Genomic DNA, 15744 nt, shown 5'->3' with positions numbered 1-15744 from the left:
TAATATTCTGATTTCTGTAAATGTACAGAAAAAGCCTGGCCATTGCCAAGTCTCTTCAAGACCAAGCTCTAGAAGCTCAAGCCTGCTACAGTTTGGGCAACACCTACACCTTGCTGCGGGACTTTCCTCTAGCCATTGAGTACCACATGCGTCATCTTCGCATAGCTCGGGAGCTTCAGGACCGTGTTGGCGAAAGCCGAGCCTACTGGAGCCTTGGCAATGCACATTCAGCCCTGGGGAACCATGAGGCAGCACTAGATTTTGCCAACAAGCACTTAGAGATCTCCAAAGAGGTTGGAAGCTGTTAATAAAACTTTTAATATATTTTTAATTTGTATCTATGAAGATGTATTCCCTGTATGAGTAAAGTATATACTTCTGGCCTATTCAGCTTGTGATAGCACATTTCTTTATCACAATATATATATATACATACAGACGCACACTTCACTTGGAAAAAAATTAAGAAAATCCAAAGAAAGCAGAGTTTAAATATCGTAAGGAAATTAGAAGCAGGTTTGAAATATGTTGTCAGCCTATTTTGTTGTGTGCAGATAGGGGATGAGACAGGACAAATGACTGCCCAGATGAACTTGTCTGATCTGAAATCTGTGCTTGGCATTCATAATATGTACGTTGTTATTGTTACATTTTACTTAAAATTATTACAGTAATTACGTTTATTGAACTACACAGCCCTGAGCTGGGGTTTCACTTCAGTCTTTAGAGTGTATGCAGAAAAACCATGTTCTCTGTTTGTACAAATTTTCCTTTGGAAGCTTTTATACATATTCATTGCTTGTAATTTTTATGTAATTCACAATCTGGCAGGAATAAATTGATAAGATTCGCCAGGGAAGGGGGATGAGAGTCCTTGCTACGCTAGATGAAAGCAATTAGTGAAGAATGACCACTTAAGTAGCTGGCACTGTGTGTGCTCCTTCCTCTCTGGTTGAATCATTCTTTCCTGCCCTGAGCTAAAAGTTTAGCTTTTAAGCCTTTAAACTGGCCAAACTTTTCTGGTTGTTAAATGTGGAGAAAGTGAATAGTGAATAAAGTAAGCCAATAAAGACTGGATTAAAAGAAATGGAAATGTATGTTTTCTAAACTTAAAAAGTTTTGAAACACAGAGATCATGATGTCCACAGCTAACAATTTCATTTTAAGAAATGATTAAACTTTGTGAAGTCATATTGCTTTATTATGCAACTGAACCTGCATTAACTTCCCTTTCAGTAATCCTCTAATTTTATTTTATCCCTCAGGAATCAGAGTGAAGCAGCAAGAAAAAGCGAAGATATTGCCGATGTTGCAATGAGTAAGTCTCCTGGAAATATATGTGTGTGTAAGTGCATATGAATGAGTAAATAGAAGTGTGTCACTGTGTGTGCATATACAAAATAATGTTGTAAAATGCATTTATTTTTTTTTATTGGAAAAAACCTTGTCTGTGCACATTTTGCATGTCTATGCATACTAGGGATATAGGTATTGTTGCTGACAAAGATAAGGGAATATATAAGTGACTGAACTTAATTAGGCATCACACATTAAGAATGTTATTTTTGCAGGTCGAAAACCAGAAAGAGCAAGAAGATTTAGTATGGAAAACATGGAGATAATGAAACTTACCCCTGATAAGAAGGTAACAGCATTTGATATTACTGCTTTGGTTTTGATTGTTTCTGATATTACAGAGTTTAACAGCTGTCATGGACACTTAAGCCAGGGGTAGAGAGTATCATAATGTGTTTTATTGTCAATATTGAAATAAATGAACTTGAATTTATAGGTATTTGAAGATAGTTCCTGGAATGAAAGCAGACTGGTTGATTTCCCTACTGAGAACCCTTTGAGTTACGGCCTGATTGTTGTGGATCTTAGCAAGTCTTAATAGAGGGGTTTAGCTGCACATTGCGTTAAATGACAGCAAGTTAAAAACATTTAAGTTGCTGTAAAGTGGATTCACATTAAACAATTTATAACGACATGTGGTTAGTGACCCCTTGATTTTCAACAGGACAAGGGCAAGGCAGAGGGTGGTGCAAGGCCCAAACAGAAAGTCCAAAAGTCTGCGAGCATTGCAACTGACATGGACCACAATACCCATCATGCACAAAAGCAAACACCAATAGACAATGGAGAAATCAAGGTAATTCTTGAAATATTGTTTTTTAAAGCTCTGTGGTGACATAAACAGTGCATTTTCGAAACGTAGATTGGGCAGCTTGTCACTGAGTTGAAGTTTAAAAGAAATTCCAATTAACATTTTTGGCAGAATGGAAGTGGGGACGACATGGATGAAGACAGTTTCTTTGAACTTCTTACACGCTTCCAAAGCCGACGCATTGATGATCAACGCTGCTCGTTTCGTCTTCTTGAAAGTGCTCCTGCCACACCTGCTCACCCAGACACCAAATCTAAGGACTTGGCTTCACTGGGTACTTTTTATTTGCTACCATTCTTTTCTGAAGATACAGATGTATTCCAATGACAATAGAATGCATCAATACTTAATTCTTTTTTTTTGGTTTTTTAACAATAATTTCATTTTGTTACATAAATGCCTTTGCTGTATTTCTGCTATACTGAATTGAGATTAAAATGATAAGGGGGAAAGTGTTCAACCGTTTGAAAACATTCTACCTCACTGCCCTTTGGTCCGTCTCTTCAATAGTTAAATGTTAGAAACATTTAATAACAGTATTTTTCCTATTTAAAAATGGTTTGGAATCCATCTTTTGTCATGCAGTGGCCTCTCCAGGGACAGAAGAACTGTTGGACATGGTTGCAGGTTTTCAGGGGTCACGCATGAATGATCAGCGGGCATCTCTACCCTCCTTCCCAGGCCTGAACTCAGGTGATGTCATCAATCAGTTGCTGACCAGTGGGCAGGACAGTCAAGTACCAGATGACAGTTTCTTTGAGATGCTTATGCGATGCCAGGTAAACATGATTTTGCTTGTTTACATTGCTTGGATGTGTGGGTGTGCGTGTGGATTTGTTTTGTAAGGTTGCTTAATTTTACAGATCAGTTTAATCGCAAAATTTATTGTTACTACTGTAATTTTTTTTCATACTCGTTTCCTAACCCTTGCCTTTGGCTCTGGTAATTCTTCCTCTAATTTTGTCGTTGCCTCTGTTTTTAGCTAAGAATTCTAGAAATATGACCCATCACCCCACCTCACAATAATAAGCTGACAGTTGATAATCTGCCCGTGATGCAGGGAAAATGTTCAACGTGATCCTTTTTCCATTTTCCACAGGCTACTAGGCTGGAAGATCAACGTAGTGAACTTCCAAAAGAGCTGCCACATCCAACTGTTCCAGATGAGGACTTTTTCAGCCTTATCATGAAAGTCCAGTCCAGTCGATTAGACGAGCAGCGCTCAAACATGCCGAAAAAGCCTACCCAGAACACTCCTGGCAAAAAGAAGAAAAAGGGAACATAGTGCTGTTCAGACCCTTTTTCCTTGCTCTGTGACAAAGTGATCAAAAGGTGATCATCAAGATGTGTTACTGATATGCAGTCTTGAGTTGTGTCCTTCACAGTGATTTGTGCTATTGAAAGTGAATATGACATTTATGCAGACAAGGTGGAGTACTAGAGCTGCTTTCAAGGTGCCATCATCTGGAGAAAAATTATGGCTGCATTGAGAAGCAAGCAAAGAATTTTACCTGTGCAAATAAAACTGAATATCAAACAATGGTAGTTTCTTCCACTTTTCAACAGAAAAGTCCTTAAAAAATTTATTTTTCTTTCAAACTGTGTTCTTCTCCACGTTAGTAACTAATTGCTTTGAGGACAGTTTTATATGCAGTGTTCATGTGCACAGTCTCTTTTCTCTCCTTCCCCTCCGCTTTTCTCTCACACATACACAGTAAACAATAAAAATACAAACATAGCCACACAACATACAGCAAGAAAGCATGAAACTACCATCATATTTTTTTAATAAACAACTACATCATGATGCCTTTGTTTTTATAAGAAATACTGCCAAAAGGCATTTTTTGAGCTAAGGGGAAAAAAAGAGTTTATCTGTATTTTTTTCAAATGTATTATATGTATAAATTTTTAATCTCGAACTGTCATTTCTATGATAGGATTATTTTGAAGCATAGGCTGCATGAATCATTAAGTACTCTTGCTTTCTTAAAAGTGATGCAGTGTCTGTTGAATGACGTCTGCACTGACATAACAGCAGTAACTTCAAACTAGAACAGAAGAATTCTAGTAAATTTGTTTTGGTTCATTAAATTTTCAGAATCAAGCATATGATAATTTTTGTGTAACAGCAAGAACAAGGTTTAAATTCTTCATTGGAAAAAAAAGTTTGTACAAGGATGGAAAAAAATTAACAGTGCCTATTCTAATGCTTGGAGATTTTCTTTAGATTGGTGACTATCTTTCCTTGAGCTTCCATCAGGTCCTGACTTCAAAAAGAAGGGATCAGAAGTTTTGGAATAGTGTCTTAGCATGGGGCTTTTTTAACCAAATGCATAGTCAGATATGTGTCTCTTAGAAAAGCCCTTTGTAAACATTTGAATTGAAATCTAATAAATTTTAAGCTAATGATTGATAGTTTTAGCATGTGTAGAAATAATTCTTATTTGTTATTTGTTAGATACACTTGACACTTTTTACAGGCCAGTGGATTTGAACAGGATTTTTGTTTATTGTGTTTTGCACAGACTGCAGTGTATTCACATTTATATGGCCATTGAACATTTGTTATTGCCTGGATAAAATCTTGACTCTTTTACTCCATCAAAAAATGAATGCATTGCATTTCTTTACTCTTGTTTGAGCTCTCTCGAATAGAATGGTAGCATGTTGAGACAGTTCATCTCGATGACAGTTCACAGTCTCCTACATCAGGCATGTCGGGGTGTGGCTTTTATTTTTTCACTTCCGGCAAATATTCACCATTTAGTTCTAATTAAAGACAGCAATCACAAACATGTTGCAGTGAAACATGCCTTATTGTTTTTTAATCATTTCATCAGCACTCAGGTAGATGGCACTGTGTAGATAAGGATCACCAGTCAGCACTCTGTGCTCATCATGCTCTGCTTTTTAACACTTTATTATGTACATTTCTTCAGCATAGGGCATAGAAGAGAACTTGTGTTTCAGCTTTATGAAGTAGTCTGGTTTGCTCTGTTTTTAAAAATTTGTAAATAACCTTGATGGTGTTCACATGTGAGTAGAGAATTTGTATTTGAGAACATCTACAGTTTGCTTGTGCTGTCTTCTGTCAATTAATCCAGTGTTAGGTGAGAATAAGATTTCATCCTGTAGACCAGACTATAGAGTTGAGCCTCACGTTGCCGTGTGCTTGCAAGTGTGAATGTGAAAATGAGCATATGACATCATCTGTTTGCAAGTGCAAGCATGTGTGCACTTGACATCATCTGTTCATATGGTAATGATCATTAAAAAAATGAGATCTTTAGTTCTCTTGTTCTGAATTTTCACTTTTGTGATATAAGAAATAAATTTTATTTCATGCCTCAACAAATGTGAAGAATGACTTACATACTGTAGAAACTTCTGCCTTATAAAAAAATGAATAAACCAATTCAGACAAACTCCACAAAGATACAAGTGACAAAATTTTTCAATAAGTTTCAAGATTTTCCTTGCAGACAGCATTTGTTATAGTAAGCTGATGCTTATGTGCTTGAATTAGATATCAAATTTGTATAACGTCACTGGAAGATGGTGACTTCCATAACAACCAATACCCATCAGCTTAAAGAGAGTAACTGCATTTGAGATTGATAAGCAAATTAGAAATGCCACCAATGATCACTTTTACTACAGCAAGTAAAGTAGCATGTATCAGTTACGCTCACAGGTATGAGAGTGACTTCTAAAAAGCTTTTAGAAAAAACTAAAAAAAAAAAACTACAACTAAAAAACAAACAAATGAAGCAAAAAAACTTTTCTTAAACAGTCATGCAGCTGCTGTACTTACAAGCTAACAGCTGTAAATTAATTTTAAGGCCTTTTCATTGGTGTATAAACTAGTTAATAATAGTTTAGAGTTAGGTGCCTTTTTTTTTTGTACATATTCTGCTTTCCAATGGAGAATGATAATGACAGCTTTCATGATGCAAACATATCTGAGGAGAGCTTTGCAACAAAAACTATGGGCATAAATAAATGTCCTATGAGATTTGGCACGTGGTATAGATTATTTTAGTTGTTACTACCAGGGTATTAAAGGGTAAACATTTGACTTCATGCAACAGACTGGTGGAATTAAGTGCCAAAAAAGCATTGAAAGTTGTTAAAGTTGTTACTTAATGGCATTTTACTGTCTTGCAATTGTGTTTGTGCTACTTTGGTCTTTCCAAGAGATGGACATGTGTAAGGAGTCCTTTCTGTTTTTCATTTCGGAATATTGACTATTTCTATTCCAACACTCTAGAAGAAAGTATCGGCTTGAGCATGTGGGTTTGTGTTAATTTCCTTTGTACTTAACTATAGCCTTGAATTTTATAATTTTGTCTGAGTCTCCTTGGTGGTTGGAGGGGGTATTTTTTGGCCTACCATTGCTCGTGATAATCAGAAAAGGATGCATGTTGAAATTGATTTGCTTCCCAGAAATATTTTGCACCTCATATATCTGAAATAATTAAAATGTTATTTGTCATCTCAAATGCTTCATGAATAGAATTATGCAAAATTAGTGAAAAATACAATACTTTATGCACTCATTAGATTTTTGTGTGCATTCACATGCTTTTTTTGGCAGTAGATGACTTTTTGACTAAAGGCATAAATCGTTTGTGAAAATGTTTACAATGTGGTTGCAGGAATTTATTTTGACATCCATTGCAAACATCATTGCTTACAACCATTTGCCTAGAAAATTTTTTTTTTTAGAAATTAAAGAAGGTATTTGCTGTGAATTGTTTACATATAGTTTTTCTGAGATTAAATTCTATTACCTTTATGGAGGAATAAATAAGATGTAATGTTTTTTTCCAATTGTATGTTCACATAATGAAAATGCTTGTTGACTGGCTTCATGGCTTAAAATACTAACTGCATATAGCTTGATCAGAGGCCTAATAGTGTTAATTGTGATAGTAGTCTTCAGTTGCATTAGTCAGTTCCACTTGCCAAAAAAGCAGATTGTACCACATATAGAAGGCAATAATTTTTTCATGGATAATGCTTAATTGATGCATCACCTTGTCCAATGAAAAGAGAAGTTATATTGCTTGTCTCTGTGCATCCATGTACCCAGTTTGGTAGGGGTGGTTTGTCCACAGTAAGGAGGAAAAAAACTTACTACTCGCATTCTAAAGGAAAAAAGCTTTTTACATTATATTCTTTGAGTCCACAAAATTCCAAAGGAATTTGAAAACTTTTTTTACTAGCTTCAGAAATGCCATTAAAACCCACCCAAAATTTCTAAGTATGCTGACATTTGAAATTACATTTTCATTCTTGCAAATGTTGAGGAAGATCTGCTGTACTTGCATAGAAACAAAAATTCTTTCCCAACTTTTGCAAGAACTTGTTATTTTACTTGTTTATGTGTACATCAGAATGCGAATGGCCAGGATTTGAGGTTGGTGGTGGGAAAGTTATTAATGGGAATGCAACACAAATAGAAATGTGTGCTATATCTGTAGCACATTTTTTTTTTACAAATAAAATGTGTAGCTCTCATGGGGTGATACTGTTTTCATTTCCTGATTTTGATTGGAGAAATCATGTGCTCTGGAGAATCTCAGTGGAGTTGTATGTTCAACACAAGAAGTCCAGAATTCAGTATTTGGTCCTTAGGATAGTACCATAGTGCTTACTGCAGTTGTTACTGTTATCATTAGTTAATAATGTGAGAATAAAATGATTGCATAAGCTTTTTATTCTTGTGTTTATCTATCATCATGGCAGTGCACGATTTGTTTAAGCATGAAGAATTATTTATTTTGTCCTTACACCCTGAATCACATTGCGAAAAAAAAAAAAAATGTAAACGTGGCTCAGTTTTAAAACCATGGATCATCAAAAAACTTGTATTTTCAACTTATTGTTTGCATATTTTCTGTATTTCTCACGTTTGCTCTAACAAACACAACACTAAGCAGATTGCTTCAGATGACAACCCGGGACTGTAATTATGAAGCAAAAGCAAGCCATTTTCCTAGGGCAAAATGGGGAACTCAAGGAAAAGCATCTTGTTTCTGAAGTTATAAAGTGGCGTTTAGACCCTGTAGACACGTTTCTTTACCCTAGAATTAATTCATTTTAGACGACTTTATAACTATAGCTGTAGGGGCAAGACAACATTTGTAGGGTCTGAAAACCACTTTTGTAACTTTAGAAACAAGATGCTTGTCCTTGAGTTCCCCATGTTGCCCCAGTAACCTAACTACCACTCAGGAGAGGCAAGTAAAATGGTCCTCACCCTGTGGAGGAGATCTGCCAGACAAATGCAGTGTTGGTCTCCAAGCCATAGGAAAACCTTCGCAACCTGGTGTAAGGAGACATGGGCAAGACCTGTTGCTCTGCAGCATAATCTGTTAAAGTCTGTGAAAACTATAGAAAACCACCGAGTTTTAAAAAATATTAAAAAATCATCAAAATCTGCAGACAACTTGCGTCTCAGTTCCCCATGTTACCCCTGGGCACCAACTTATCTTGCTTTATACTTAAAAATTCTGGTAAAGTTTCATGCATGCACCTGCATAATAAGTGTTAGAGCACAGTCCATAAGCCCTCCTGATAATCATTCACAACACTTTGTTGCTTCATTTAATAATGGGTTTACGTGAGAGTGTAAGATAGTTGATGGATCTGTCATCTTGCCAAGCCCTTTAATAATCCACTCGGATTCTGCCTGTGCCTAAAACAGCAAACATAAGGAATTCAATAGAACATTTATCACTCACGCATCCACAGAGGAATCTGACAAAGCCAGAGGGGGAGGGAACTGATGTTTTACGGTGAGCCAGCAGCGAAAGCTATATCACAGCAAGGTAGCCAGCCCATTTTGAAGAGGATGGTGAAAATGATCTACAAGAGGGAAATGGTTTATATTCTGACAGTAAAGAACACAACCTTGAGTGAAGATGACCCAGACATCAACTATTCTAAATCTTTTTACATGCTGTGGTACAATGATCTCCCTTTCCTAAACAGAAGCTTTGCTGGTTGTTTACATTGACAAATCTCTTTAGATCATGTCAGTTCAAATCCATTATTTCTTTTGCAGGAGAGGCCTTATCAGGCCATACTTGACTATTGAATGTACTAAAATGCTTTGGCCTGCATTTGTGCCAGACCGAAATATCTTTACCTCCTTATTTGTTGATTGACAGGCATTAACAAACCCAAAACAATGCTGATCTCCATTTTTCATAAGCAGAATGACGATGTTACAACATTTCTCTATGTACTGCACTGATTGCCTCTTTGTTCTCATATCTTATGAATAACATGGAGTTTGCAATGTCTGCTTGTGCTTCTTGCTGATAACTATGCAAATTTCTGATCATCGTCTAATTTACTCAATTCTTTTTTAGTGTTTTGTATGTTTTGTCTGTTATTACCTAATTGTTTATCCATTTTTCATGTGCTCTCCTTGTCTTTTTTTTTTTTTTCTTGTTCTTGTCTCAAACACTGACAGCATGCTTCTGTGTGAGCATAATAATGCACTATATAAATTACGTTTATTATTACCATTACTAATATTTCAGAGCTATTCCTTTTGTCTATTGGAAGATCATAGATGATGTTTAGCTAGTGTCTTTTGCCCAAAAGATGCTTTTTAAAAGCATTGTCAGGTGTGGCTGCAATGAAAATACCGTACAGAAAAAATTTCAGCATACTTCAACAACTAAATTTGATGCCATAATCAGAGAGAAGGAACAGAGACCAGGGGAAACAATCAGAGATGGAGAGAACAAGCAAGAGAATTGTGTGGTGGCTGTTACCACTGCAGTCTTTAATCTCCCTTTCCACTCAAAACTTCTTGCATCCAATGATGAACATATGCTGTCAATCTAGAATAAGCAAATGGTAAATATACAGTTAACAGTTAAAGTCATCAGGACAAATAACCTCATCTAGTTAACATGATATCAACACTGTACCATTGTTTTCATGGCTTTACCTTCTTTTTTTTTTTATAAAATGCAGCCACAAATATTGGAGAACATTTCTTCTCTCTTCATGCACAATTATTTGTTCTGTGTTTTGAAAAGACTGGGATCACTCAATTTCTTATTTGGGTCTGTTTAAAATTCAATACTTTCTCCCCTTCTTTTCCAGCACCAATTTAAAATTTCAATTTCTTCCACCATTTTCTCTTATAGCTGATTTGCATTTATCTTCTCACCTACTCCCAGTTCTTTATGCTTTGTCTTCTTACACTTTCCATTTACCTCTTTATTTTACATTATGTTAAACTTTGTATTTTTCTTATAAGCTTTCATAACATAAGGTTAATAACTTAGTTCTTTATTATTGTACTTTATTGGGACTTTCATTGTAAGGGTCAGGCATGTTTATACATTGATGACTGGTAGTAGCAGCAGGTTACTTTGTTTCCACCTCTCAGTTTTTGTTTGGTGCAAGTCTACCCCTTTGACATCCTGAATACCAGTTTTTTTTTTTTTGGTTTTTTTAAAAATATAATATGAAGATCTACTCTTTGAGAAGGATTAATGATGCCTGTTCAAATGGCTAGTCTATTTAAAGAAGAAACTCCACACACAGTTTTAGTAGCATTTTGTGTAGTTTTTAACTCACATTATTTTCATGATATATGAGCACCCATCATGTGTAACCATGCCGCTCAGACTCGATCACTGTCCACTTTTCACAGACTTTTGCGACGCGACTTTCATTTGCTAGTTTTCGTAAGAGAAAAATGTTCAGCAAAGATTAAAGAAATTGGACGGATAGTACTTTTGCAACTTGACAGCTATAAGAAGCTCCTGGAACGAAGCAATCCACCTAACACTGTCGTCTGATACCGCGACCATTTCCATCTCTCCGACCAATCGCCGTGGAGTTCATCCATATCCGGTTCGAAGCAAAATGGCCGGCAGAAGACCGTATGCAGCGGAGTTAAGTAAACACGACGTAGACATTCTTCTAGGCCTGTATTCTGGTTGTGAATGCCTTTGGAATATGCAGTGTCCAGAGTATACCCAGAGAAATGCAAAACAAGCAGCTTTTCGTAGCATAGTGAATGGCATGCGTCTGGAGACCGGCATATTTTTGACGGGTAAGTACAAAGGAAAGTCACCGTAGTAGGTTTATTTCCACCCCCTATCCTCCCCCTAGCCAAAGGGTGGCAATACATTGGCTTATAAATTTTTCCGCGTAAATTCCATATAAGCATGAAGTGATTCAATATTTTAAATGCGGTCATTAAGCACACGTTTTAATTCCCTGTCATTGTGTTGATTCGACGTCCGTGATGATCATCTGTGTTATTGAGTAAACACGAGAGCTTGGGGAAGGGGAGGCAAATACGTTTTAAAAGGATGAGAGTTGTCCGAAATAACAAGCTAAGATTTAGGCATAAATGAATTTAAGTTAGCCAGCCAAATTAAAGGTTTGTGCTAATGTAATCTTTGTTAAATCTTATTCAGTTTTTCGAATTTTTCCTAAGTTAAAATAGTAATAAACTTGAATATTTTGCTGCATCTTAGCACCAAGCAAAAGCATAGACTAGAGCCTGTTCCACTACCCTTGCAAAATCTAATGTATACATTTTTGCTAGTAATGTGGCTGCTGATTCTGCTCTTCCTTACATTTATGTATAAAGTTCTCTCCATCCACATCAACAAAACTGTTTCTGCCTGAAAAATGTTGTTGATTGGTATATCACAAATTTTACAAATATGTGTACTGTCAACACAGCAACAAATTATTGTGGCTATTTGGAAAGTGAAACTCATTTTTGTCAAGGCACTATTATAACTACTCTGATAGTTTCATGCAGAAATTATTGAGATAACAAAATGTGTCATTTACATAGGTCTGCAAAAGCTTATTTTCTTATAATGATATTTTTATATATCTGTTATAATACAAGAAGTTTTTCTGCAACAGCTGATCAAGTAATTGCCAAAATAAGAAACATCAGAGCACAGTATGGAAGGGAGTTGAAGAAAACACTGGAATCAGATAAAACGGGCATACCATATCGTTCTCAGTGGCGTTGGTTCAACTTCCTAGATTCATTTTTAAGGAGCCATTTTCCCAAGAAGGTACATATGCAAGTGTACAATAAGTGCAAATACACTTGTAAATGTGGATGCAGTTAAGAGATTTGTATTCATCCATAATTAAAGACAGGTGTTAGATATCTGGTTAGCACAATGTGAATGTTCAAAAACTATTTTCATTAACTCCAGCAACATCACCTGTTAGAGACAGGACATATGTTCTGAACATGGCAGATGTATATCAGATTTGTAGTCATTAGTCCAAACTACAGCATCAGCAGACCAAAGCTAAGAATATCACAAAAGCTTGATAACATTTCAGGAAGTAGCATTTTTACTATGTATTGAATTTTTACCTTGAAATTTTTAATAATTCAGTTATTCATGAGTAAGAAGTTTTTTCTTTCAAATCTGAAATCTCAGATTTTTTGGGGCATTGTGAAAACCAGCTGGTTTTTATTTTCAGGATGATGATGATGATGATATTAGTGAAGCAGATAAAGAAGCTGAAAAAGACGTTGAGGTAACTGGGACTCCAACCAGTGTACCACCCATCAAAGTCAGTGCAGATGACAGTGATGACAATGCTGATGAGATTGATGACATCAGTGACAGTGTTTCAGATGCCCCAGCTGCTAATTCAAGTACTTCAGCGCCAGTCCAGAACTTATCATTCACAAAAAACAGAGAGAGACCTCAAGCCAAATGCAGGGCACCTCAGAATCATCACCCAATATCCTTGCGTTCTCATGATCCCAAACCACAACCAAAAGTTGTTGGTCCTGCTAGCACTCCTGCCATGCGGCTTATTAACGATGTATCTCTACAATCAGTGACTCCAGAGAGGACCAGGAAACGTTCACGGAGTTCTGCTTTTGGTCCTGCTGTGTCCCTGAACAGTCCTGGTAGCGAGAGGATGCCTTCTATTCCAGCTTCGCTCTCCCATACCCTTCATCTCATGCAGACCCTCATGGCCACAACATTGTCATCTCAGGATCATCCCTCGTTTGTGTTTGCCAAGCATATCTCCAATGAATTGGACCTTATCACAGATTATAGGAGGCGAAAAAAGTGCATGATAGCAATTCAGGAGGTCATTCTGCAGTATCAAATGCAGGAAGACCAGATGGCTGCAGTCAAGGATGAGAGGGTGGGTGAAACCAGAGCAACTGCAAACAGTGTTAAAGATAGTTTAAAAAGTGCCGAAGCAAAGTCAACACAAGGAGAGTTAGAAAGTCAGAAGAACTTATATGAAAAGAGAGGTAGTGGTTTCCAAATTGACGATGAGGATGACACTCCTGTGCACTTTGAAATGCCTGCAGGCTCCTCTAGCAATAATACATTGGGTGGGATCAGGGCTTAAAATGCTATGTCTTGGACATTTAAATAGTGAAAGGTGATTTTGCATCAAGACTTATCAGTTGTTTTGATCTGTAGAGTGACAAAGGAGAACGACACAATCCATTCAAGAGAAGCAGATAATTAAGATTTTATCCAGATCATTCCTTTGAAATTCTCTTTATTTATGTAGTGCAGGACTTGTCCATGATCTTTACTTCTCTTAGTCTGCATTCAGGACTTCTTCCTTGATTCTGCATTTGAACAAAACATTTTATAAACAAAACGTTTTATAAAAAACTTGTGTGAAAGGTTTTGTTGTTGTCTTTTACAAATAATAATAATGGTTTGCTAAGAGCGCTTTACATGAATAACATACAGCAGCTATTCTCAAAAGGTGGGGCGCTTACAAGGGGGGCGCGAAGGGGGTCATTTTTTAAAAGTTTCTTAAACCGGTATTAGTGAAATTAGCTTACATTGTGTAACCGAGTGGTGAGGGGGCTGTTGGTGTTAGAGCAGCTTTCTTTGTTTTTGTGTTGCAATCTAGTAGTGTACTTAGTTACTTCGTTATATTTGTGGAGAGAGTTCGAACGGTTCCCACAGGACTGTCCATTTCCCACGTCTGCTGCGTTCGTAATGGCCGGCCTTGAACTGTCCCGCCAGTGGCCACTGGACCTATTGTCACACCCGAGTTAGCTAATTAGGGAGCCACCTGACTCATTTATAGGAAGGCCATGGCCAGATAGTGCACTCACTCACGTACACAGTCGCATATGTACACACGGTCATCACACGCGTACACATGCACACGCATATGCATGCACCTTCACACACGTCCGTCGCCGCGTACGTAATACCCTTACGCACACACACACATGCACACACATATACACACTCTCTCAAACAGTCACACTCCACATGTGGACACACAAGGCTAAGAAGTCTGGCCTTTGATCCCAGGTGTGGAGAGGGGTGGAAGGAAAGGTCGAGGGTACGTTACGTAACCAGGCCGTGGGAACAGACGAAAGACAGTTTCTGGGACGGGATAAAGACAGCCGTTTTAATCCAAATTTTGGAGGTGAAGAACACGTGTTTGTTCTGGTGCAGATAGCCAGGATAAATTTGTGATACGAAAAGGAACTGATTGCGGTGCCTTTTTGAAAAGAAAAAGTGAAGAAACGAGCAATGTGCAAGTTTTAGGTGCCGGAGCCGATGAAAAACCAGAAAGGCCTGCTAAGAAAGTATGACAATGAATACTTGAAAATTGGTTTTACCAACATTATTGCTGATGGTAAAGAAGGGCCACAGTGTGTTGTTTGCCTCGCAATATTAGCTCCAGAGAGTATGAAGCCAAACAAACTACGGCGCCATTTGGAAACTCGGCATGTGGAGTTAGCTTGCAAACCTCTCGATTTTTTTAACAAAAATTGCAAGAATACAAAAGAGAAAAAAAAAATAATAATTTGTCTCACATACATCAATTCCTAAGAAAGCTGTGATGGCTTCGTATCAAGTTTCCTATCGCATTGCTCAAAACAAAAAAGCACATTAGGTCATAAGAAACAGTCTGGCGACCTACAGAAAGCCTTGGCAGAAATCAAATTCTACAAGGAACGTGAACAAAGTATGAAGAAAGAACTTGAGAATACTGTAACAAAACTGGAATATCTGGAAATGGAGATAGCAGCCCAAGCTGAGACTAATAAAGCGGTGGAGCGATTGACAAAAGTGATAAGAGAACTCGAACAAATCTATGATGACGAGAGAAAAGGTGTCTGAGCATGAGAACACAGATGTCGAGTGAGACAGAGGAAAAGATGACAGACGCTGGCATCTTGACCAAAGAGTTTGAGGTTCATCAGACCTTCAAAGAACTCAAGACAGATCTGGGAAAAGCCAAGAAGAGACGAGCATTTTCAGAGGACTATCATGCGACAACTTTCAAAGAATTAGTATATCTGCTGCTAAGTGTTGATCCGGAGGGCAAGGACAAGAAAGACAAAAATTGTGAGAGTTTTCAAGAAGAGGAACTGTCAAGCTAATCATTGCATGACTATGTAAGGTACAGTTTCAGGGACAGAGAACATAAGCATTCTATGACTGTGGATTTTCAGAAGAGACGTGTCGTGAAATAAATGTGTATCTTTGTTTAATGTGAAATCAGAAAAAGACAGTGACTACGAACATTAACATTGT

The 15744-nt window shown here is 37.2% G+C and overlaps 2 protein-coding genes across 3 annotated transcripts in view; both read left to right on the top strand.

Moving 5' to 3' along the window:
- Positions 1-7889, top strand: part of LOC112574951 (G-protein-signaling modulator 2-like) — a 63717-nt gene extending 55828 nt beyond the window's left edge. For both annotated transcript variants that reach the window (XM_025256382.1, XM_025256381.1), the window contains 8 exons: positions 29-293; positions 555-631; positions 1266-1318; positions 1572-1645; positions 2021-2152; positions 2279-2441; positions 2753-2946; positions 3267-7889. In XM_025256382.1, coding sequence (XP_025112167.1) covers positions 29-293; positions 555-631; positions 1266-1318; positions 1572-1645; positions 2021-2152; positions 2279-2441; positions 2753-2946; positions 3267-3452 — 1144 coding nt within the window. In that variant the 3' untranslated portion in view covers positions 3453-7889. The remainder of the gene's footprint in view (positions 1-28; positions 294-554; positions 632-1265; positions 1319-1571; positions 1646-2020; positions 2153-2278; positions 2442-2752; positions 2947-3266) is intronic.
- Positions 7890-11036: 3147 nt separating this feature from the next.
- On the top strand, positions 11037-13859 carry LOC112576022. Its single transcript, XM_025258218.1, has 3 exons — positions 11037-11261; positions 12095-12252; positions 12677-13859. Exons 1-3 carry the CDS (start codon positions 11072-11074, stop codon positions 13571-13573), a joined length of 1245 nt encoding a protein of 414 aa, XP_025114003.1. The 5' UTR covers positions 11037-11071; the 3' UTR covers positions 13574-13859.
- Positions 13860-15744: the final 1885 nt, after the last annotated feature.

The sequence above is a fragment of the Pomacea canaliculata genome, linkage group LG11, assembly GCF_003073045.1.
Source record: "Pomacea canaliculata isolate SZHN2017 linkage group LG11, ASM307304v1, whole genome shotgun sequence".
Lineage (NCBI taxonomy): Eukaryota > Metazoa > Mollusca > Gastropoda > Architaenioglossa > Ampullariidae > Pomacea > Pomacea canaliculata.
This window is presented reverse-complemented; position numbering and strand designations above follow the sequence as displayed.